At 34.0% G+C, this 24,112-nt stretch overlaps 3 protein-coding genes across 4 annotated transcripts; 2 read left to right on the top strand and 1 right to left on the bottom strand.

Annotated features, from left to right (window-relative positions):
- Nucleotides 1–289: 289 nt before the first annotated feature.
- LOC133184194 (SPRY domain-containing SOCS box protein 3-like) lies at nucleotides 290–2,457 on the bottom strand. The gene has a single exon (XM_061319122.1). The coding sequence runs from the start codon at nucleotides 2,100–2,102 to the stop codon at nucleotides 1,404–1,406; it is 699 nt and encodes a 232-aa protein (XP_061175106.1). The 5' UTR covers nucleotides 2,103–2,457; the 3' UTR covers nucleotides 290–1,403.
- A 7,478-nt stretch (nucleotides 2,458–9,935) lies between these two features.
- Nucleotides 9,936–11,738, top strand: LOC133184492 (uncharacterized). Its single transcript, XM_061319581.1, has 2 exons — nucleotides 9,936–9,989; nucleotides 10,083–11,738. The coding sequence occupies exons 1-2, from the start codon at nucleotides 9,936–9,938 to the stop codon at nucleotides 11,736–11,738; spliced, it is 1,710 nt and encodes a 569-aa protein (XP_061175565.1).
- A 4,623-nt stretch (nucleotides 11,739–16,361) lies between these two features.
- On the top strand, nucleotides 16,362–22,781 carry LOC133184196 (cerebral cavernous malformations protein 2 homolog). 2 transcript variants are annotated; one of them, XM_061319129.1, is made up of 11 exons: nucleotides 16,362–16,447; nucleotides 16,949–17,050; nucleotides 17,335–17,418; nucleotides 17,687–17,788; nucleotides 17,932–18,019; nucleotides 18,104–18,305; nucleotides 18,594–18,614; nucleotides 19,406–19,523; nucleotides 19,739–19,892; nucleotides 20,317–20,440; nucleotides 22,303–22,781. In XM_061319129.1, exons 1-11 carry the CDS (start codon nucleotides 16,394–16,396, stop codon nucleotides 22,433–22,435), a joined length of 1,182 nt encoding a protein of 393 aa, XP_061175113.1. In that variant the 5' UTR covers nucleotides 16,362–16,393; the 3' UTR covers nucleotides 22,436–22,781. The 2 variants fall into 2 exon arrangements, with proteins under 2 accessions (XP_061175113.1, XP_061175111.1); XM_061319127.1 differs by lacking the exons at nucleotides 18,594–18,614; nucleotides 22,303–22,781 and adding an exon at nucleotides 21,095–21,374.
- The last annotated feature ends 1,331 nt before the right edge of the window (nucleotides 22,782–24,112 follow it).

Below are 24,112 nucleotides of genomic sequence, written 5' to 3' on the forward strand. Positions count from 1 at the left end.
TGTAAATTTTGTTATTCATAGACTCAATGACTTGCATTTCATTCACAATATGAAGACTCGGGGCTTTTGATGTGTGTCTATACAACCCTTTGAAATCTAAATAAAACTACATGACAATTTTTTGCTAACAGTTGTGGATAAGATAAGACTTTTATGGAAAATTTTTAAGTTCTAAAAATCAATATCCTTGATCTTTTACATTTCTACATATGCTTACTATCTAGGTGACGAATTTTCAACTATTATTGATACTGAACGACCTTCTCCATTTAAATGACAAAAAGACAAATTCGATATTTGTTCATATTTATTACATATACAATAAATTAAATTAAATAAGACATTTAATACATTAATTTCTATCACAACAATATCAACATTAAATGAACACTAATGGAAATTAAAATAATAATCGGGCGGAAGTGTTCAGGTAAACCGGAAACCGGATATTCGTTCGGTAAATCCGGGGAAACTCACACTTTGACGGGATCTAAGTCTACACGATCTATTACTTGAGATCAATGTGAAAACTTGATTCTGTCCTAGCTCATATCAAGAGGAAATATTGCACATGGGCCCGGCCCTTAGATTTTCATATCTTTTACTCACTCTCACATAATGGATTTCATACGACCCGTAAAAAGGAAGGAGACTATACAAGAACGAAAGAAACATTTACCTACAATATTTATTTCTTACATGCACTTTCATTCAAATAAATAAGGAATTTGCACACAATATGCACATGCATATATCTCTTGCTTTCAAATATGAACAAAATCATGACTAGATATACTCATCCGAGAGTTTATACAAATTTCACATACACACTTAAAAAATATTTTTCAAAAAAGGGATCACACTGGTAGCGTAGCTGTTCTACAATATATGACAATTGTAAAATGACATTTGAAAAAAAAAATAATGACACAGATATAGCACCATCGGGAACATTAAATTATGCGTGAAATAAATATAATAAGCTTAATACAGTCGCACCATTTGGTGACCGTGAAAGTGAAACAGCTGATTCAGATTGGATCATATCGATTTCAACCCCCATTGTAATAGTGTCGATTGCATGACAACAAAGAAACTGATTCTGGATAAATTATGCAAAGAGTATCACGTGGTCTCACACAATTTTCATAATTAATTTTGTCACGGCTATCTTCTAAAGGGTTAGAAAAAAAAATCAATAGATATACGGAGAAAACATCTGACGCTTTGTCTCTCAATCAAACCCTGACTAAACAAAGAAAAATCCTTAAAGCATCGAATAACAAAATCATATTACTCACAAAAAATAAGAACTTTAAATAATGAATGATATAACTTATAATTTGAAGCACATTAATACATGACGTCGGTAAATTTTGTTGACAGACATTTATGTTACTCTGTTAGACACAGGCAGCATCCTTGATAAAGGACCGTATACTGCTGGGCAGTGGTAGGTGGTCAATCTCTTGTTGTTTGCAGATACTGGACAGAATCTTGACACGACAGCGATCCTGTAAACTCTGATACCCCCTGCGACGGACTCCCAGGGTCATCTCAGTCTTGGCAGCGGTGGATGCTGCAATGGGATAGAGGGGTTCCTCCACGTCCTCTAACCCTGTAAACGCTACACCTAAAGATAGACCATCTTTGAAATATGTCAGAGTTCCTGATATTCCGTCAAAAAGAATACCCACCACTGTTGCTTCATTTTCTTTGAATGGTTTCGTGTATTGTCTACTTTTTCCGTTATGCCATAGCTGTCCTTTATGTGAGAGACCCCAGCTGCATTGGTCTTCTCCTATCATGTTCACAAAAGCGTCTACATGAAGTCTTGCACCTTTAGTCCCTATACCGAACATCATACTAGTTCCAAAAATCCTTTGTGACACTTTAATTTCCCAATAATGAATTCCATAATTCAGAACACAGTTTCCCCGTATCCCTGCTGTTCCGTTAGACCAGTGAGGGTGAAAATGGGCAGTTTCCATTCCTTCCCCTGAAGTTTTGACTTCATGGGACTTGTCCTTTTTGTTCCACGTCCATCGCTCGTCGCAGCCATCTCGAATAAGGTCCTGATGCTGCGAGTACAGCCCGACCATTGTCTCAGCAACTAGTATTGATTAAATCCCGGCTGGTTTATTGATGGAACACCACAGCAAATGCAATCTGGCCTATTGACTATTTCTGCGTACTATCGGAGACTGCGGCTTCTGTGCTTATACTACTTCGCGGCACACGTCATCCACACATGGGAACCTCATCGCGGTGTGTCCTTCGGTCACCCCTTGTCGCCCCAGCTGACACGGGCACGTTATTTGCACAGTCAATATATTCGTGTGACAGGCGTGTGCCACGACTAGCTACCAATCAATGAAGGGATGAATTAGACAGCGATCAATATTATTTAAAGTAGCTGTACACAGCACGCTATCTTCAACAGCTGTTGTGGTGGCTCCTCGGAGTGTCAGAGAAAGGAAATAGAATCGTTCTAATCCCTAATAAAGCACATTACAACATCAGGAGTGTTACTTAAGAATTATTTTTTCTAACGGAAAATTTAAAAAAAAAATTAGCACTTGATTTTGACTAAAAATACTTATGCTTATGACGAATTTCCTAGTTGATCGGGCATACTAGTGTGTTTCATAAATGTATTATCTATTGTAAACAACAAAAGATCGGAAAATGCATTGTCGAGTCATAGCTTGATATTATTGTAATTATTTTTCTCGAACCAGGAAATTACAAAATTAAAATAAAGTTTCAAGTATGTTTTGATTTAAAGTAAGCATGCATTATATTACCGTAAATATGAAATTAATTTGCAGTAAAATTCCACATTTAAAAAAAAACACACACACACAATTAAATTGTTCATTTTTATCAATAAAATCATCTTCAAATAAAAATTAACTAATAGAGGACCAATGATCTTACTATATTTATATTTATAGGATATTTATATAAATAACTTTATAATATTAACTCTTCAACGAGCACTGGAAAAATATCGCTAATTCAGCAGCAATATGTTACACTAGCAAACCGTTAACAACCTGAAAAGGTATTTCACTCTCCAGTTTTTAATCACCTTTGATGGGGGGACTGTGGGAAAGCTTGAGGACCTTTGTTGTACCTGTGTGTTACCTGAGTCAGGTATACATACTGCGGGCAGGTGGTGCATTCGCGTGTCGTTGACAGAAGGAACAAAGGATCACTAAATTCAATTTATATTGGAAACAGATGTGAACAACCATATCATATAATGAGAATCGGTGGCACTGGTCACGATTGGGCAATGGATAATTAGTACATCAATGACATTTTTACCGATATACTGTACAACAGAAACACCTGCCGCGGACTCGACAAATATTACGTCACGCTAACGGGTAGTCTGTTCCGTTAGTTCTTTAATGCGTACGCAAACAAAGAAATGATGTGAAATGGAACATATCAAACCAAATGTCGACTTGACTAGGTCATATGTATCTGTGTAAGTGTGATTAAAATAAATACATTAATTTTATGCTGCTTAAAATCACAATTTATAGTGAGTATCTATAAATGTACATTTAGTTATTGGTTTAACACCCCCCCCCCCAAAAAAAAAAAAGACAGGTATATTTTTATTTCTTTCTGATAATTTTCTGAGGTTGATGTTTAAGTCATTTCCTGAAGAAAAGAGTTAGCGTAATATTTCCCCGCAAAAATTCTGACAACTGTGACTAACGGTCTAGATTCGAGATCCTCGTAAATTTTGATGTTGATAATCACCTGAAAAGACACACCGTTAAGAAAAATTCTCAAAGGAAGAAAGGGTAGGACTTGGGCCTTAGGGATACACCGAGCGGTTTTGCGAGAACACTGGTTTATGCTCTGTCTTCAAAAGAGAAACTACTTCCTGGAGACCATACAAGATAGGTGAACAGAAGATAACGCACACTGACTATAATGCCAATAGAACATTTGTCGGTAAACAGATAACAAGTGCTTTATTTCAATCGCACAAAATGGGGCTAATAATATGATTTTTTTCCCCCATGTTTTCCTCACAGGGGTTTGTCACTCTTCTCTCAGTCTTAGTCTTTTACGGTCCCAACAATTGAAGAAGTAATAGCGTAACTTTTTATATGATTGTTGAATACGGTATCGTAAAAATGAATTGAAAAATAGAAAAACAAGTCATGTACATGCATCTCAGACGTGTTTACTTAGAGTCTTTAGTCTTCACGATAACAATATTTAGTTATATTAGGTCCCTGGTTATATATATTATTATCATAATACTTATAAGTTATATTACTGTTAAGATGTTTTTTTGAATTATAAATTAAATGTTATATTATCCTGTCTTTATACACAGACTGACATCAGAGACATACATGTTTCCTCTGCGGCTATTCCTCAAGGAAGCTCGTCACTTGAATGACAATCGAACGACAGCAACTGGGGATGTGGAGTCTAACTGTCCAATTCATGGCGACAAAAGGCTTGATATGTTCTGTAGAACATTTAATAACACAATATATATGAAAGATGCGCCACTTTGAATCACAGAGAAATGCACAATATTGTCGACTATGGGAAAACATCAATGAACGGAACGAGCAAAGCAATTCACACTCGACACTAATTTTAATCAAGCACCAGATTCAAAGTCCATGGAGGAAATTCTGAATATATAAACTCTGAAACTGACAGTTAGAAAGCTACTCCAATACCTAAAAGGTCATTCATGTCACAATGGAAAATTTCTGAAAGGAAACGGATGACATATGCAAGCATATTTTGCGTGATTTGAAAAAAATGAAGGAAAGTCACAGTAGTCATCTACTCAGCGAAAGAGAAAAGAAATTAATAGGTGGTTGATGGAAATGAAAAGCTTCTACAAACACCTTTGAAAATCGTTGACAAGGACATAACAGTTTCCACTGTAGAAAAAAAAATAAAAATTTCCCCCAGAATACCCTGTTTGAACCACCTGTCTTTTCCCTCGGAAAAATGAATGAGTTACAGTTCGAAGACGATCGAAGTAGCTCCATATACATGGGCGCAGACATTTTGGACATCCCGTGTCCAAAATGTCTTTGCCCATATATATGGTTATGTAGGTGTTTTTGCAACAAGTTGATCAACCTGCAGCGATTCTGATTCTGATACCAAACAGTGGGTTCCAAAAGGGATAGCTGTTACACAAAAAGAAAATATTTTTGTATGGCCAAATATGACAAAGACTTAAAGGTTTTTATAATATAAAAATTGAATAGTTTTATATTTTATTTTTAAATAGTTTTCAAGTTAGAGGCACTGACCAAACTTTTCTTAAAAGCTGACGAGTGAATCAACCCGCTCTTTGACAAACCAGAACTTGCGACTGAAACAAATGGTGATATATGCGTCCCAAACATTGGTTCTCAGGCTTCCGTTGTGATACTGAAAAAAAGGAACAGCCCAAAAACATCTACTGTCCAAAAATAGCTCCTGGATTTTTTTTACGAGAAAAGACAACCCCTTTTCTCGGGGAGGAGTCTAGTGTAAATTTTGGATTTACCAACTGGACAATGGGGTAAGGCGGAAAAGGGGTGTTCGACATAGTCTTATCTCGAGGACAAGCATTTCCTTCATATATATTTGAAGGGGTATGTGTATAAATTGTGAAGTTTTTTAACATTGCGTTTGAGATGAATTAACGATCATCAAGAGCGGATCCAGGAATTTTTATTATGGAAGGGGGACCTTACCACCTAAATTTAGAATAAAGTCAAACAAATGAACAAACAAACAAAGCCAAACAAAACAAAATCAACAAAGGGGGAAGTGGGTGTTCGACACAGTCTTATATCATGGACAAGACGTATCCCTTCATATTCAGTATATGACTCTTCTTTATTAACTTAGAAGGGGTCCGTGAATTATAGAGGTGGATAGTCCAAAGTCAATCTTAGGTTACTTCACTAAATTGAAAGTACAAGTAAGGGAGTTTGGGTCCTCATGACCCCGGCTGATTCGCTCAACAAAATTATATGATAATAAATTTATGAAATGATTAAATCAATTTTTTTTGTTGAACAAAATAAGACGAAGTGCGAGATAATGTTTGATCGTCATAAATTTCCACGTGTCTTTAACCCCTTCTTTAAAATATAGTGCTGTTTCTATTTTCCTTGTTTGTTGTTATGTTTATCATTATAGGTAGATAAGTTTTCAAAGAAATGTAGTAAATCTCTGCCCCCTCTCAATACTTATATTCAACCATGGCATCGATCCATATAAAATTTGTGAACTGTACGAATGAAAATCCTATTTGCTGAACTCTCTAACTATGTAATGGACTATCCACATAGTTTCCAGTGTGTAATTTATAAAAACAAGTTTTATTATTTTATGATGAGTTTTAGTACTTTAGACATGTTAAATTTTGTATCAATGCCCGTATAACATGTATGTTTACCTTCCTAACCTTTCATCAATAAGTTTACATATTGATTTATTATTATTATTTTAATTTTTTTTTTACTTTTTGTGTTTGAAACTGTGAATTGATGTATTCATCCAAAAATCTGTCATGACTAATAGTCATAACACCAAGTTTTCTATTTTAATAAAAATTTGTGGGAAAACAATATGCTGGATGGGGTGAATATTTAAAAAAAAATAAAAATATTTGAAATGTTCATTAGATATACTGAAACACATTCTAATATATTCTTACATGTACTTCTTTTTGTAAGTATTTCAGTATACTGAGAACAATTTTTAGTTCTGTAATAAATTGAACTGGTTAAAATTAGCCTTGTCTTCCTTTCGTCTTTAAATTGTTTAATGTAAATGGAGAACAAGGACACGTCTTTTAAATTTATAATAAACAATAAACCATTTAGCCTATATAATTAACATCAGAAATTACAAATCAATCATGTTACTTGAAATATATTTTTTCAAGGATTATTTTTGATCCGCAGTGTTGATTTAAATAAGGTAAGAGGAACAGTGTAAATTAGGAAGATACCACAGTTATCTTTAAGGCATTTTATCTTTCATCATACATATTCCTTACATGTACAGATGAGAAATAAATGCACAATCTGCATGATAAAATGTTAGAATTATCACTGATATCTGACAAGGTGCATCAAAACTTAAACTTCCTCGTTACTTCTGTGTTTTATACTTATAGAATGTACATACTGTAGATGTACGTGTAAACGCAACTACACATACTTCCCAAAGATTAATGGAGAATTCTAAGGACAACGGCCAAGAACCAAAGAAGGCAAGTATAATATATATAGATATATTCAAATGTGATTAAAATAAATCATATATATTGCTAAAGGCAGTATCAGTAAAATGACCATATTTATATACTGTATAAGGGGAAATTTTCGCCCCCGTTTCATTTTCACACCTTTCGACTAGTCACAAGGGGGCGAATTTAAATCGGGGCGAATTCAAAGAACACAATATAAATTCTTAGACAGAACTGTGACAAGGCGATTTTAAAAAAAGGGCAAAATTGTTTGCCAGTGTGAAATGCATGGCAAAAATAGTTTGGAGGCAAAAATAACCATGTATACAGTTTACGTGTAGTTTCAGTCATTAGTTTGGGGAGCAATGAAAGGTGTCATCTTTTTATTATTGAAAAGTAAATGAAGGCTCAAGTAAAGTGTTCGAGAATTCTGTAATTTTCCTTGAGATGGTGGTCGAACCTTTACCTAGCTGGAAGGGTCAAAATAATTTATTTTTGCACATTGGAATTCCAGTCAAGATCTCAGCGAAAATAAACTTTGATGTTAATAGTCCTTAAAACATTATGAGATGAAATATTGAGATGACGAACAGTAATGAAGCTCAACAGCACATTGATACAATACAAATTTGGAGCAGAGCAAACACGGACCTCTAAAAACATCACGTGGGATCAGGTTCCATGGAGGAGTAAGCATCCCCTGTCGACCGGTCACGCCTGCCGTGTGCTCACTGTCATGATCGAGCAAACGGAAAAATCCGTAGACAATTCAGTGTGTAAATAATTGCCTAACAATTTGTATGATTGATTGATTGATTGTGTGTTGTTTTACGTCCCGTTCGAGAATTTTTCACTCATTTAGAGACGTCACCATATACCGGTGAAGGGCTTTAAATTTAGACCTTTACTCGGCACTCGGGGCCATTGAGCAATGAGGGCTCTTTATCGTACCGTGACCCGCAACTTTCACTCCAAAGTGCCGAGCGCTTGGCGAAGGAATAGTTGCTACCTATTTTTTTATCGACTTAGGTCAGTCGCAGCCGTGATTAGAACACACGAGCTCCCGATCACGGAGCGAGCGCTCTACCGACTGAGCTACCGTGACGGTCCTAACAATTTGTATGAAAAACGTCATTCAGCATTTTACTTAATGATAGAATATTTACATTTCTAATTGTTTTCTATAAGATAAGTCTTTAAAAGTTAGGTGAGTTGATGTCTTGATAATTTTAAAACCTGAATATAAATTTTGCCAAGTGAAACGTCAGGGGCCTAATATGCATGTCAATCTCGTGCAGATGTCTGAGTCTGACGTCAGTAGGCGGGGACTATTGAAATTAACATGGGAGGCCTCATGTATTTGCTGACAAGGTCATTGTATCGACCATAGAATTAGCAAAATGTTGACTTTAAAAGAGACTTTTGATATCCTTGTTTCACCAAATTGATTGTCAATAGCTTGCCTCGTTTTAGAAATTGTTTGTACGTAGAGTATACTCTTTTGTAACGAATCAACCAGGGGACTTAAACTCCATATGCAGGTGATTAGGGTATATATATAAGTAAGGGAATATACGATCTCCCATGGTATAGAAATCATATATCCAATCACAAACCATGGGTGTTTCTGTAAATCACATGTATTTTTTACCTAATTTTAAAAGGTTTTACCTTATTTGGATTTTCCGTTGGCTGTTTTACCCTGCATTTTAACGTCATCAGTGCTAAAGGGGTACTAGTGAACACGAGAAAAGGAAAATTCTCAGCTCGAAGGAAGTATGGGGTCGGCGGAATACATTAAATCTTTAAAAAAAAATGTGCGACTGGATTTGCCGGACTTTATGCCCCGATCTTCCAAAAAGAAACCGCTTCCTGGATTACAGTCCATGTAGATAGCAGTGCACAGTGTTAAGATATCGCAAACTGACTATATTTGCATCTTCATGTTATCTACATATAATGTCGATGGAACATTTCTCGGTGAACAAATTACAAATGTACCATTATATACCATCGCACAAGATAGAAATGGATATAATTTTTTCCATGTTGGTCTTTTTGATTGTCATTTGCTCATAGTCTTGATATTGTTACCCCCCCTCTCTCTCTCTCTTAGTCTTCTTTCTTCGCGAAAAATGCAGATACATGTATCTATGTTGAAAATGCCCCTCTTTAAACAAAAATGTAATGTTACCCTTTTAATACGCATACCTACTTTTTGCAATCCCCTTCCCAAGCTTGTGGATATCCTTTCTGCTTCTTTCGCATGTTGGCTAAATTTCCCAAGCTTGTGGATACTAGTATCCTTTCTGCTTCTTTAGAATGTTGGCTAAGTTGAATTATCTCTGTTACATGTAGGTTGCCCCCATTCCGCCAATTGTCTTATTCTTTATATCTTTGCAAACATATTTTCCTCAGCAACAAAATAAGATGAACTTCCTACATGATTGTTGACTGTGGTGACTTTAAATGATTCAAAAACAGAGAAGCAAATCAATGTAACTCAGGTGGTTGCGTTGGCAGAGGGGCCTTTTTATCTCGATGATAATGATAATGGAGTTATATTATTGGTTAATTAAGAAATAAATAACAAGGTTAAAAAGATTTATAGGATATGAACTTGGTTGATCAAGTGATCAAATCCTGAGAAGCCCGAAGGCCCATGTGATCCGGTCACGCTATGACCTCTGACCCCGTAATAAGTTTATACAGAATTGAATATATTTTCTCTTTGGTAAGTTCATCTAAGGATGAAGGACATTTGGAAATGTAAATATTATTTTTTAACGCTTTCTATAATATTCTATTATATTGTCTTTACAAACAGACTGACATAGAAGATGGTTCTTATTCAGCAAATCCCCAAGGAGGCTGGTCACAAGCACAAGTTCACGTGAATATAAACGACAATCGAAAAAGGGCAACTGAAGATGTAGAGTTTTTAAACTGTCCAACTCATGGCTACAAAAAGCTCGATATGTTCTGTAAAACATGCGATACTGCAATATGTGAAAGATGCGCTTATTTGAACCACAGAGAAAAGCATGATGTTGTCGATCTATGGGAAATCATAAATGAACGAGCAAAGCAAATCACACTCGACACGGATTTACTTAAATACCAGATTCAAGCCAAGTTCATAGAGGAAATTCTGAATATAGACTTTGAAACTTACAGAGCAATTGAAAGTTATTCCAATACCAAACGGGACATTCAAGTTACTTTGGAAAACTTCCATAAGGAAATAGATGACGTAGGCGAGCATATTTTGCGTGATTTGAAAGAAATGGAGCAAATTCATATGAATCATTTACTCGGCGAAAGAGAAAAGATAAAAAATCTCCTGAGTGAATTACAACAGGTTGTTGATGAAAATGAAAAGCTTCTACAAACACCTATGAACATCGTTGACAAAGACATTTCAGTGTCTACTGTAGATAAATTTGTGAATTTTCCTCAAATCACAACGTTTGAACCACCAGTCTTTACTCTCGGAAAAATAAAAGAACTGCAGTTTGAAAATGAAGTTACTGTAGCTTACACCCCAACCTTTCATATACCTATCCAATCTGCTTATGAAAAATCCTGTCTTTGTTTACCAAGGCTGAGCAATCCGAAAGAGAAGATTCTACCCGGGTATGAAATTCCGGTAGGCATATGTAAAAGCCCTAACTACGATGTCCTTTCTTTGGAAATAACGAGCAACAATATCCTGAGTGACATCAAGACCTTTGGAGAACAAGCTATGGTTGCATGTTCTGGCAGCAACGAGGCTGTAAACGTCGACAAAAAAGGAAATGTTCTTCAGTGGAAGCAGATGGAAGGAATTTGTTTTTTATCCAAAGATAAAGAAGACGCGATGTACTATACAGATTCGTTTGGCAAGAGAATAGTGAAAACGAAAGATAACACTGACCAAACCACAGCAATTCTGATTGCTGATACCGAGGATTGGGTCCCGAAAGGAATAGCAGTTACGAAAAAGGGGAATATTTTTGTATGTCTTCAGAAGGAAGACGGGGGAAAGCTTGCCAAATATGACAAAGAATTGAATAGACTCATGGACTTCGAGTTTAACGAATCCAAACCGCTCTTTGACAAACCTGAACATGTGACTGAAAACAGAAATGGTGATATATGCGTCACAGACATTACTTCTCAGGCTTCCGTTGTGATACTAGACAAAAACGGAAAACCCCGAAACATCTACCGTCCAAAAAGAGCCTCCAGAATTTTTAAAAGAAAATACAACCCCTTTTCTCCGGGAGGAATCTGCACCGATCGTATGGGTCAGATTCTCGTCTCCGACACCCCAAACAGAGTCCTCCATGTGCTAGACCAGTGGGGAGAGTTCCTTCTCTTCCTCCTCAGGGGGAACTTGGAAGACCCTCGGGCTCTATCGGTTGATGATTGTGGAGAGTTGTGGGTTGTAGAAGGAAAGAAACAAATCAAAATTGTGAAGTATTTGTATGGGTATATTTGAATGTTATTATTAGAACGATCAAGAGACCCATTGGCCACAATCTTCACCCGAATCGTCTTGCTTTTTTTTTTTAACCATACGTAAAATAATTTATGAGTCAAATTTAAGTTGCGGACCACAATTTGAATAAATTTACAATAAATATCAATATGATAATATGCTTCCATATTTATCAGACGCCATAATTGAATATTTGAAATGATTTTAAAAATCACAAAATTTAAAATACCCCATTAAAAACAAGAAAAAAATTAAAAACAAACAAACAAAACAATACAAAATTAAAAAAAAAAAAAAAAAAAAAAAAAAAAAAAAGCACACACACACAAAACAATTGGAAAAGTGACGCCACTATATATATGCCTCCTTTTCTATACATGTAATGTACTATAAAACTTAGAAGCCTGTTTTGATAGGAATCTAACCAAAATATCCTTTGTCTCTACTGTAAGTTTGCACGATTTATAAAAAACTTTCTGCAATGTAGTTATTTATTCAGACTAACGATTTCTTAACTTTTGCAAACAATTGTTTAAAATCGTTTTATTTGCACACGATGCAATGAATTGTGTCATTTCTTTTCTTTCTTTGTGGAACACGATTTTTAAAAGTGTACAAAAGATCCATTCAATTGTGAAAAGATTTTATGCCCCAGTAATCGAAGATTCGGGTGCATATAATTTTTTTCCTGACTTTCTGTCTGTCTGCCTGTCTGTCTTTGTCCGCAAAAACTTTAACCTTGCCCATAACTTTTGATTGGTTGGAGCTATGGCTTTCATATTTTACATGTGTATTACTTGTGACAAAACATTTCTTTGGGTATCAAAATATTTGACCTTTTGGCTCTGACCTTGGAGATTTGCCAAACTTTTACCCAACTTTAACCTTAGTCATAACTTTCGAACAGTTCGTGCTAGGGCTTGCATACTTCACATATATTATCCTTGTGACAAGACCTTCCTTGGGATACCAATAACTTTGACCTTGACCTTCGAGTTTGACCTACTTTTGGAAAACTTTAACCTTTGTCATAACTTTTGAACAGTTGGTACTAGAGCTATACTTCACATGTGTAAGACCATGTGATAAGACCTTCCTTTAGATACCAACAATTATAGCCCATTGATCTTGACCTTGGAGTTTGACCGACTTTTGGAGAACTTTAACCTTAGCCATTACTTTTGAACAGTTGATGCTAAGGCTTTCATACTTAACATACGTAATCCTTGTGACAAGACCTTATTTTGGATACCAACAACTTTGACCTTTTGATCTTACCTTGGAATTTGACTTACTTTTGACAAACTTTAACCTTGGCCATAGCTTTTGAACGGTTGGTGACAGGGCTTTCATATTTCACATTTGTATTTCTTGTGAAAACGCCGTTCCTTGGGCACCATAAATTTTGACCTTGACCTTGATTTTTGACTTACTTTTGAAAATTGAAAAACTTTAACCTTCTTCCATATCTTCTCAATGGTTGCTGCTAGGGCTTTCATATTTCACAGTTATATTCCTCGAGAAAAGACTTTACTTTGGGTACCAACATATTTGATTTGCGTTGGAGAAAGTTTAACATTTGCTGAAAGTTGCCATGCGGGGGCATCAGTGTTTCACAAACACATCTTGTTATGTCTTTTTTCCTTTCAATTCCTTTTTTTTTGTATGTATATTGTATTGCATGTATTTGACTATATATGAGTATTTAAAATGTACTTTCTTTGTCTATGTATTTAGATAAAATATGCGATTTTTTTTTTTAAATTCAGATACATGTAGTACATGCGCGTGTTTCTAGTATGTAAATATTTGTATTGAGAAACACATTGTATATGACAGTGAATAACTATTTTTTTTTTTGATGTGATCAAACAGTTTGGTTACGTGAAAATTTGCATAAACGCCGAAGGCATTAATGCATAAAATTATCAAGTGTCAGAGCAAACTGTTCGATGATCATCATCATAAAAAAAGACAGTTCAATATTCCTTATATTTACGCTTTACCTGATCCTTGATTCAATAAAAATTGAGTTATGTTATTTTTTATTCTATAGTTAAAAATCTAAGTCTGCAAGCTCCTCCCAGTGTATTACTGCGAGAAAGCAGTTATGCCACGTGATGTTCAAATGGCTTTATGAAGATATTTCCTTATTTGTATTTTTATAGTTTTATCCCGTACAAAGACATTTGAAAATGTAAATATATTTGACTTCTTCTCCAGAACCACTGGGCCATAATCAACCAAACCTGCCACAAAGCATCCCCGGGTGAAGGGAAATCCGAATTTAAGTTTGATAGAAGGAATAGCTATGCCCTCGTTTAAGGGGAGATAATTAAGATCTAGTGAAAATTTGGTGGAAACGTTCTCAAGATCCACTAGGCGAGAAAAGATGAAATTTATATGAAAGCTTTCTGACATAGTGTAGATTTAAATTTATTCAAATTATGACCCCAGGGATTAAAGGGGGCACAATATAGATCAAATCTTATAATGAGAATATATATGGGGAAAATCTTTAAAAACCTTCTAAAGAAGAACAGCAGGGCCATGATTAGTAATATTAATATGCAAGCATCCTCAGTTAGTGTAAATCCAATTGTTCAAAGTAAGGTCCCGGGGTAGGGTGGGGCCACAATAGAAGATTTACATGGAACTATATAGGAAAAAATCTACTGAAGATCAGCAGGGCCGTGATTTTTTTTTATATTAATATGAAAGCATCTTAAAATACTGCAGATTTAGTCCAAAGTTGGCGGCAACTGACTCCTAATCAGAAGTTTTAGTCGCCAGGCAAATTTTCTTAGGCGCCTACTTTAAAAAGCTGATAGAAGTCAATATAGGGACCCAGGGGGTGGGGTAGTCATGGAAAGGGAGTGTCTTAGTGCCCCTTCAGCTTTTGAAAATGGGGGACAAGAGTATCCTTGCCTCCCACCCTCCCCAGGTCGGAATAGTAATATAGGAGATACAGTAACTAGGAAATGTTCAAAGTAGAATTATAAAAACCGTGTTTGCTCTTCAGATATTTTATACTTGCTTGATACCCCCCTGAGTTTAACAAATTGAACACACCCGGTGGAACGTAGGGCACGAGCTTTGTTATTGTTAATGGTTACGTTTCACCGGGTGTGTTCAATTTGTTAAACTCTGCACACATCAATGAGCACGGACTGACAATAGTGGTGAGTTGCTTTTGCTTTCTCACATTTCTACTCTGAATTTTCTGGATTTTATCTTTAATTTTTTTCATTAATTTGTTAATGGGATTCAGGTGAGCATTGTGGTTAATTTGAGTCATCGTAAATGACATTTCAATTAGCCACCTTAATCACATTCTTTAGTCTTTATAGCTACGAGGGGTGATCAAAAAGTTCGCGAACTATCTCTATATTTACAAAACCACAATTCAGATCAGAATGAAATTTGGCACACATATAGTCATACACATGTTCTATAAATAGCAGGTGTATGTAATATTTTTCTCCATGTTTGTGACGTCACGATGTGAAAATGACGTCAATATGTAAGTGACTTGTGACAAAAAATGGTTGACTCAGTCATAATCGAGCAACGAACGGCTGTAAAGTTTAACGTATATCTTGGAAATTCTTTTGCAGTAGCATATAATAATTTGTACAAGATTTATGAAGACAAAAGACTTGCCAGAAGTTTAATCATTAATTGAATTGATTGTTTTAGTGAAGAAAGGAAGATGGTTAAAAATGACGTTTGTTCTGTTGCCTAGTGAAAGCAAGCTGGGAAAGAGAAGTGTCCTTAGTTGATGAATTTGTTATGAAAGATCGCCAATTACAATTAGAAAAATAGTTGAATATCTTAACAATAATATGATTATTAAATCCCTAAAATATCGTTTACTTTAGACTTTAAACATATCAGATATGATAAAAAGAAGGCACCCATACTTTATCCACATTTGATAAACGACCCTCCCAAGACAGAGGACTCGTGTTGTGATGGTCATCGTGCTTACTCTGGGGAAGGATATCCTTATCCACCCATCCTATTGCCGAGATTTGGCCATTTTTGACAAGTGGATCGACTGCTCTTGTTATAAAAAATAATTTGCATGGTGAAAAATATCAGATTAGGAAAAATCTTTCAGCTTTGTGAACAGAGCGCTACGGAGCATGTCACGTGACCGCCTGAATCACGTGATTCTTGCATGGACAGAACCGTGGCATATGTGCATTAAAATCGGAGAGGACTACTTTAAAAAATAATGAACACTGAAACCTAATTTTGTTTCTTTTATGGAAGTAATTCAATTAGTTTTACTTTTTTTATCACCCCTCGTATAATCTGAGATGTTTCCACGGGCACTTTTTTTTAGAGAGAATTTAGGCATTATCTGACTAAAGTTATCGTTTTTAGAAAAATTCTGAAAAGGGGGGTCATTCCAGATGCCGGTGGATAATATCCTTAGACAAAAAAATCTTTCCCACCAGGTGAATACTTTGTAAAAAATCAAAAAAATAAAGCTTTATTTTATTTATCCGGGAAGTGTTGGGTTGCACTTGCTTTTGAACATTATTTTCAAGCGCTAATTTAACATGGAGTAATAAGAGGAAGTTAATAATATTTACATTTATTATTGATATAAAGTTTATTATAGGCATTTCCCACGTCTAACACTTATGGAAATTGGTGAATGGTATAACTTGGATTCCATGGATGGACGTAGGAGACAGGTAAACTAACAACTAATGTGACATTTTGTTGCATGCACAATATCGACCCGTTCCCTGACCAGGGTTGGCATAATCTCAGGGAACACTCATATTTTCCATGACCCTGGGAAATACTGGTAATTCTCGGGAATTACTGGTATATCCCAGGAAATACTTTGAAATAAGGTACAGAAGCATGTTTCGTAATTTTAATCATATCTGTTCTGATATAGTACACCTTAGTCTTACTTGCTAGCTAAAATGAATTAATAATACTTTGGTTTGACAACCCAGTAATTTTATGAGTAATGCATCTCCTTACAAATATTCACAACACTGTTCACTCAGAGACCAGAGTCATGTTTTAATACTTCATGCATGTGTATACAAGTCCATAAAATTGAAACCAAATATCCCATCTAGGTTTGTTTTTCTTTTTTCTGTTTATTTACGAATGCTATGCTTTGTTCATGTATTATTCCACAGAGATAGATTTTCATTTGTCTAACTTCTTCTTTGCAGCAATCCCATTATGAGGTTGGAAACGAGTCCAGAAATTCCACAGGATATAATCTACATTCAGATTACCACAAAGACAGTGACCATACTGAATATCAGGTTCAGGTTAGTGTTTTATATCACTGTCATTTTTTTATGTTAATTAGGTAAATTCATTTGTAAAATGTTGTCTAGCTGTCTTTAATATATTAGATCAGTAAAAAGTTTCTTGACATATATAAATAATGATCCAGGATCTGCTTTTTTGTTGCCTGTCTTTAATGTAGAGTAGTAAACCATTCTTGTCATATAAATAATTAACAATGTTTCCAAAATTTGGTTTTGATAAAAGAGTGTATTTTTTTGCATGCACAAAATTAGAGGTATCATTTCTGTTAATGTTATTGTAGTTTGCTGGCATAATTGAAGATATTCAGGTGCATGTAGATATTACAAACAGAACAGAGGTCCTAAGAATGATAGATCGTGGGAAGGTACAAGTATCACACCATTGAGTTTAACTTCGTTATCTCGAACACTGATATCTCAAATACCACAGATATGTCAAAGTCATCTGGAAGTCCCAATCACTTTTTCTCTCTGTATTTTACCCTCAATGTTGCGAAGACTTGGATATATCAAATTTTTTTCTTGGTCCTGTAGAATTCGAGATAACTAGGTTTGACTAGATATATAATCAAATACAATGAAATGATGATAAAGACATGCAACTTAAAAATAAAGATAAAATAATGCTTGTAGATGGACAAGATGATTCCACTGGTGCTGTCTGTGGATAGAAAAGCCATTCTTAGTTTATGTCGGTATAACATGAAATTAATGTACAGAGAACATGGCACAGAAGTTAGTATTCTTATCTTTCTTTTGCTAACTCTAATTTTTTTCCTGCTTTTGAGTACTGTATGATATGTGCAGAATATGTGAAATTATTTTTTTCTTTTTATTGATTTTTGGTATTAGATGTGATTTTTGTATATGTATTACAGAATCTGATCATACGAATTCCCATCCATGAAATAGCAGCAGTCTGTTATGTGAATGATGATGGCATACACATTTTGGCTATCAAATATGGTAATAAGAAACTTCTAATAAATATTAATTTGTTGTGTTATTTGGAAACTACAAGCATGAAGTAAGATGTATAACTTTTGACAGGAAACCCTGAGAGGTGTTCACTGTTAGTGCTGTACTGCGACAGCCCAGCGCGAGCAGAGAGAGTTTGTTCTGATGTGGCGCAATGCTTCCAGCTTATTTACACAGATGCAGTGGTTAAACTTTTAGAAGATGCCATCTGTAAAGTAGAAAATTCATCCACAGGATCGCCCACCATAAATGACAATAGTCGGAAGTATTCATTGTAAGTCATTATTTAATGGTTGCTTACAGTAAGAGTGTGTTTCTCACATTATGTAGTTGCTTTGTTCTCTGTAATTAAAGGTTCATTTCATATTTTGAAAAAAAAGTTTGCTCTAGATTTATTTTGTCTATTTCTTTTTAAAACCTGAAGTTCTGAATTTCTTTCTCTAAAGAATTTATGTGTGTAAACTGCTTTATTTAATGTATGCCAGACATTTTTTTTTAACGTGGATTTATTAACACCATTTGTATGATCTGTGTGACATACCAATGAATTGCATGCTTACAGGGATAGCCAGGACAACCCTGGGTAAGAATCTGTGTTGGTTTTAATTCTCACCTCTTGTCTCTCTACAGCAATGGTAGCTGGATTTTTCTTGTAGTTTCAGTGAATTATCTATTTAAGAACACCTGTTTTTCAGATGTAGTCTTGTAGTACTAAATGTAAAGAAAATATTTTAACAAATTCTACATCCAATCAAATTTTATTTTTCTTATTTATACACATGTAGGAAATATTTATAGAAGGGTATACATATTTTGTAATATTTATACATATGTAGGGTATACATATTTTGTAAACCTTCTTGCTTCTTCTAAAATTATATTCATTTCTGTATATTTTTCTTCTCGTATCATATTGTAGATTTCACTTCAAACAGTTAAGAAAAAAAAATGATTTAAAATGTACAATGTATTTATAATCTCTACCTGCACTTATGTTTGTATCGTGCTCCCTCTTTAAGACACATTTTGTCAGTTTCTCTTATGGGATACAAGGTTCTAGCATTGAAATACTTTTTGATAGCTGCAAATGATTGTTGAAATATATTATAAGATTTCTTCATGTTTAAGTGCAGCTAATCAAGAAATTGTTTGTCTTTGAAGCTAATACATCAATTAACATTTATGTTGGTGGTTTCTAATACTAATTGTAATGTGATCAAACCGTAAGTTGTTGGAGATAGGAGAACATTTTTTTTTTATATAAAATTTCTGCTTTGATTTACCTTTTTTCTCCAAACTGTGCTTTATCTAATAATGAAAAAGGGAAATCTAGCATATCATTGTTTTTGGAGACAATTTACTCTGTATTTTCAGCATTTCTCAGTCACATCCGAACCTTGCAGAACAGAGGCATAGAGACAGTGGGTCTGTACACAGCATGCACAGTGGCCATAGCGTTCAAACAGAACTCTTGAGATCATACTTGGAGCAAGTAAGATGGAAATTACATATTCCTTTCCACAAAAGTAGACTTATTTAAATTTGAGAAAATGTATTAATTAGCAAATGCATTAAATATACGGAAAGCACACAATAAAATATGTGTGTCATTTTTAATTTGAGATATTACATACAATGTATTTATTTCTTTTTAAATGGAAGGTGCAATAAGTGTATATTTGGCTAATTTATTTTTTTTTATTTTAGCTGAGAAATAAATTCACTGTGGATGAACTTGCGAAATTCTCCACCCTACTGAAAAAAATCAATGACCCCTCCCCCAAAAAATCCAGTGAGCTCCAGGCAGTTTTCCAGGAGGTTTATCAGCTGTATGGCAAAGAAAGAAAGAATCTCTTAACTGGTAAAACATTCAATAAATTAATATAAATGTGTATGATTGTGTAGGTGGGTATTATGGCAGATAAGCATTCCTTTAAAAGGCATTTAAACTTTTACCATTCACAGTTCTGGCACATAAGGTCAATCATTAGTATAACTGTAGGTTTGGCTCTTAAAATAATTTAATTGGTTGCTAATTTAAATGAAGCATTAGGATTCAAATGTTTTGAATAATGTCATCATCATGTATGTAAGAAACCAGGATTTATAAAACCTTGTGTCAATAATGGAGAGCAAGTCATTCTTTCCAAAAATAAATGTAAGTAAATAGGTGTATGATGATTCTTAATAATTTAATAAATATAATAAGTAAACTGATTTAATGTTTATCCTATTTATAGTTGATTCAATGCTTGTCATGGTTAGAGAATGGGTTGCAATTGCAGGTTTGTGCCCTTTCATTTATGAGAAGCATTATGACAAATTCTTGGATTTTCTGAAGAAGCAAGGCATTGTAATTCCTGACAATGGAACATTATCTAGTCGCCACAGTTATCCCCGCATTTACACGTAAGTATACAAAAGAAAGATACTTACAGTCAGAAGACAAGCTACAGGATATATGCATGTATATAATAAATGTTAACTTTTCAATATCATATTTAAATTTTCTTATTTCTGCACACATAGTATGTTTGTGATGAATGTATGTTTTTGACCTCCAAAAACCATTTATAGCAAGAATGACAGTTGAATTGGAATGTACAGTTGAGAATTTTGACTAAATTTTGAATGATAACCCAAGCGATTCTCTGACCTCAAGGTCCAGCGGTCAAATCGGAATCTAGGAACAGTGTTTACTGAGTTTTGCATATTACTGATATAGTCACATACATTATTACAGGAATAGAAAAGAAGATAGAAAGACCACAAATATTATTACATTACATACATACATCATGTACATGTAAACAATCTCAGTATTTTTTATGTAGTCACTAAGCAAAGGAAATTTTGAAGGAATTTTTTGTCTGGATTGTTTCTTCCTTAGTTGTACTTTTGGTATGCAAAAATGTTTTTAGAAAATTGGCATCTTGATTACAACCCCCCCCCCCCCCCCCCCACCACCACCAAAAAAAATCAACTATCTGTTGATTAAATCTTCCTTTTGGCCTAAAGCTACTGAAAGTTATGAGTGCTATATTGACTTCGATCTAATTTTAGTCCTTCCATCAGTGACAGTTCCACTATTATTGATGATGATTTGGATAGTGAATTGGAGTTTTTAGCTTCAGCCTCCTCCGTTATGGTAAACACTAATACTATTTCAAAAGCAGATGTGCTTATATGCAGTGTCTTTGTCCATGGGAGCTTAATCCTCTATATGTCACTGTTTGTCACAATGATTGTGTTAAGAGAATTTCCATTGCAAAAAGTTATTGGTCTCTTTTTCTTTCACCTATTTTTTTTCCTTAAAACTCAAAATTAGAGATAGTTATACATTATAGGCATTAAATTCTTTCAAATTTAAATAAAAGATTGACTGAAAGTTCTTGCTAGGAATTTGACCATTGTTTTCAAAAAGTCATACGTTCCTAAGTTATATTCTGAAATACAGATGACAGTGGTCTATGCTTTTACAGAATATGTATCATACATCAGAATGCCCTTGTCTCTGTGTGGAGGGTCTCATCACTTTTGTGCCATTGATGATGAGTTTTACTTAACTTTTGTCTTTTGTGTTCTAACTTGATACTTGTGAGCTTGCTGGACTGAAAAATATATATAGGCAAACAGAGCAAAGCAACACGGAAGAAAATGTACACTTTTAACAAAGCACTGCTTTCAGATTAGGAGAAAGAAGCAACAGTGGTGAAAGGCAGCAACAGATCACTATGTTGGTGTATACTAGAGACTTTTAACTGTCATATCAATATCTGTTGTAAGGAATGTAATGTATCAAAGACAATAGCTACTTTTTCATTTCAACAATCAATTCATGTAATGTCAACTTTTATTTATGGTATGATAACGGATAAGTATTGTTTAATTTCAATCTAGCTACCTTGTATATCTTGATTTGGGATGAAATAGAAATGTATACTCTTGATGTAGAATTTAAAGATAAATTTAGGAATGGACACCTGAGAAACAATTGTTTGGACTCATCTGGAGGACCATTGCATAATTATCTTATCACATTGCATAATTATCTTATAATCATAGCCTATACATGTAAATGTCTCCTACTGAAACTTGATATGTTTTAGATTTTCCATTTCAGAAGAGAGCTTAGTCAAAGCTCTTTATATGTGAAAGTACCAAGAAGAGTCTAATTCTAGTGATTTAATTTACCAGGTTCATGTACAAATACTAGTATATGTTGTCATATGAAATGCATATACATGTACTGTCAATTGCCATCTTTTCAGACGTTCTGTGAGCGACATGACCACTAATGATCAGAGTGATATTGACAGTGTACTGGAGGGGATTTCCTCTCAGCTTGCTCAGATCGATAGCAATATTGGCGATGTCCCTGCATACCTGTCTTATCCAACATAAACTGTCAGAAAGGATTGAATGGCCAAGATGTCTTCTTGTTCCAGATAAAGAATCCCCATTCTACATGTCTGTTTTAATCTGCTACACACTGTATATATGCGTAATCTTCACCTGGTGCTGGCATCAGAGGATGTTTACAGGAAGTGTCTACTATATTTTCCATATGTGTGTATTTTCAATATGTTTTAGAAACACAATTCAATCACTCCATCATGCTTTTTACAAATTTATTATTTTTTAGAATTTAAATGGGTAAGATAATGTAGTCATAAATTTTTTTAAGAGAGTACTAAGAGGGAAATGGAGGGAAAATTCTAACCTATACATGTTGCAGAATGAAATCTTTTAAAAACCCATATCGAAAATGAATACAAAAATAATACAAGAAAATAATACTAAAATAATACAAAAAAAGTATATTTTTAATGACCAAATTTGGAACCCTCTAAATCTTGGTTCCAATTTAGGTCAAAAATAATAGACTTTTTAAAAGCCAAACACAGAAAAATATATTTTTAATATACTTTATTTTTTCGAAATAATACAGAAATAATACACATGACCTGTAAAAACGTATTGTTTTTGTACTTTTGTATTATTTCTCTATTTTCCTCTCCAAAGTATAAAAATAATACAGTCCATAGAAAAGTATAGAAAAAATACAGAATGTATTAATTTTGTATTAGCATATATTATTTTTGTATTTTTTCACCTTTAAGAATTAAAATACAAAAAAAATATAGAATATATTAATTTTGTATCACATATATTATTTTTGTATTTTTTCATCTGGAACAATTAAAAGTACAAAAAAGATATAAAATATGAAAATAATACAGTACACAAAAAAGTATGAAAAAAATATAGAATGTATTAATTTTGTATTAATATGTATTGTTTTTGTATTTTTATCAGCATGAAGGATTGTATTTCAAAAATATCAAAAAAGTACAAGAATGATAGACAAAAAATACATTTAAATGCTTAAAATAATACAAAACAGAGTTTTAAAAACTACAAAAATGATCATGGGCAAAAATTGTTATTTGAAGAAAAGGGGTTGGAGATTGAGGTTCTTAATAGCATCTATTGATTGTTATTCAAAAATCTTTTATTTATTTGAAATATTTGTTAAATAACAATTTTAGTAACTCAGTCAGATTACCTTAAATGTACAAATAGCTAATTAAAAAGTAATTAATGTGGCAAGGCTACTGATTCAGCTACCAATTCTAGTCTTGATCTTTCTTTTTACATATAATCTACTCTTCAATAGTCCTAATATTTTTCACAAGTTTAACTAATCCTGTTTTCTTTGTACTTTTACCAACTGTTTCAATCTCTCTGCTTTGCTGTTTCTTTTGTATGGAAAAGGTAGAGGAGTGTTTACTTTGTTGCAGAAGTCCATCTTCAAATCACACAACCTGTCATCTCATCTGACTTCATCACTGTGAAATATAGAACAGAATGATATAATAATAAAATTTAATGAACCATTACCTCAACAAAACACACATTTTCACATCCAAAATAATTCTATATAGATTTTGTTTAGCTCACACACCTGCAATGCTTTCTTGAGAGGGATCTTCTTCCTCCATGACTAATCAGCTTTTCTTCAATGTTCTGCTGACTGAAATTAACAATAATTATAAATTGAAATTCCAAAAGATCCAG

The sequence above is a fragment of the Saccostrea echinata genome, unplaced genomic scaffold (assembly GCF_033153115.1).
Source record: "Saccostrea echinata isolate AGI-Se365-2 ecotype Australia unplaced genomic scaffold, CSIRO_AGI_Sech_v1 ptg000010l, whole genome shotgun sequence".
In the NCBI taxonomy this organism is placed as follows: Eukaryota; Metazoa; Mollusca; class Bivalvia; order Ostreida; family Ostreidae; genus Saccostrea; species Saccostrea echinata.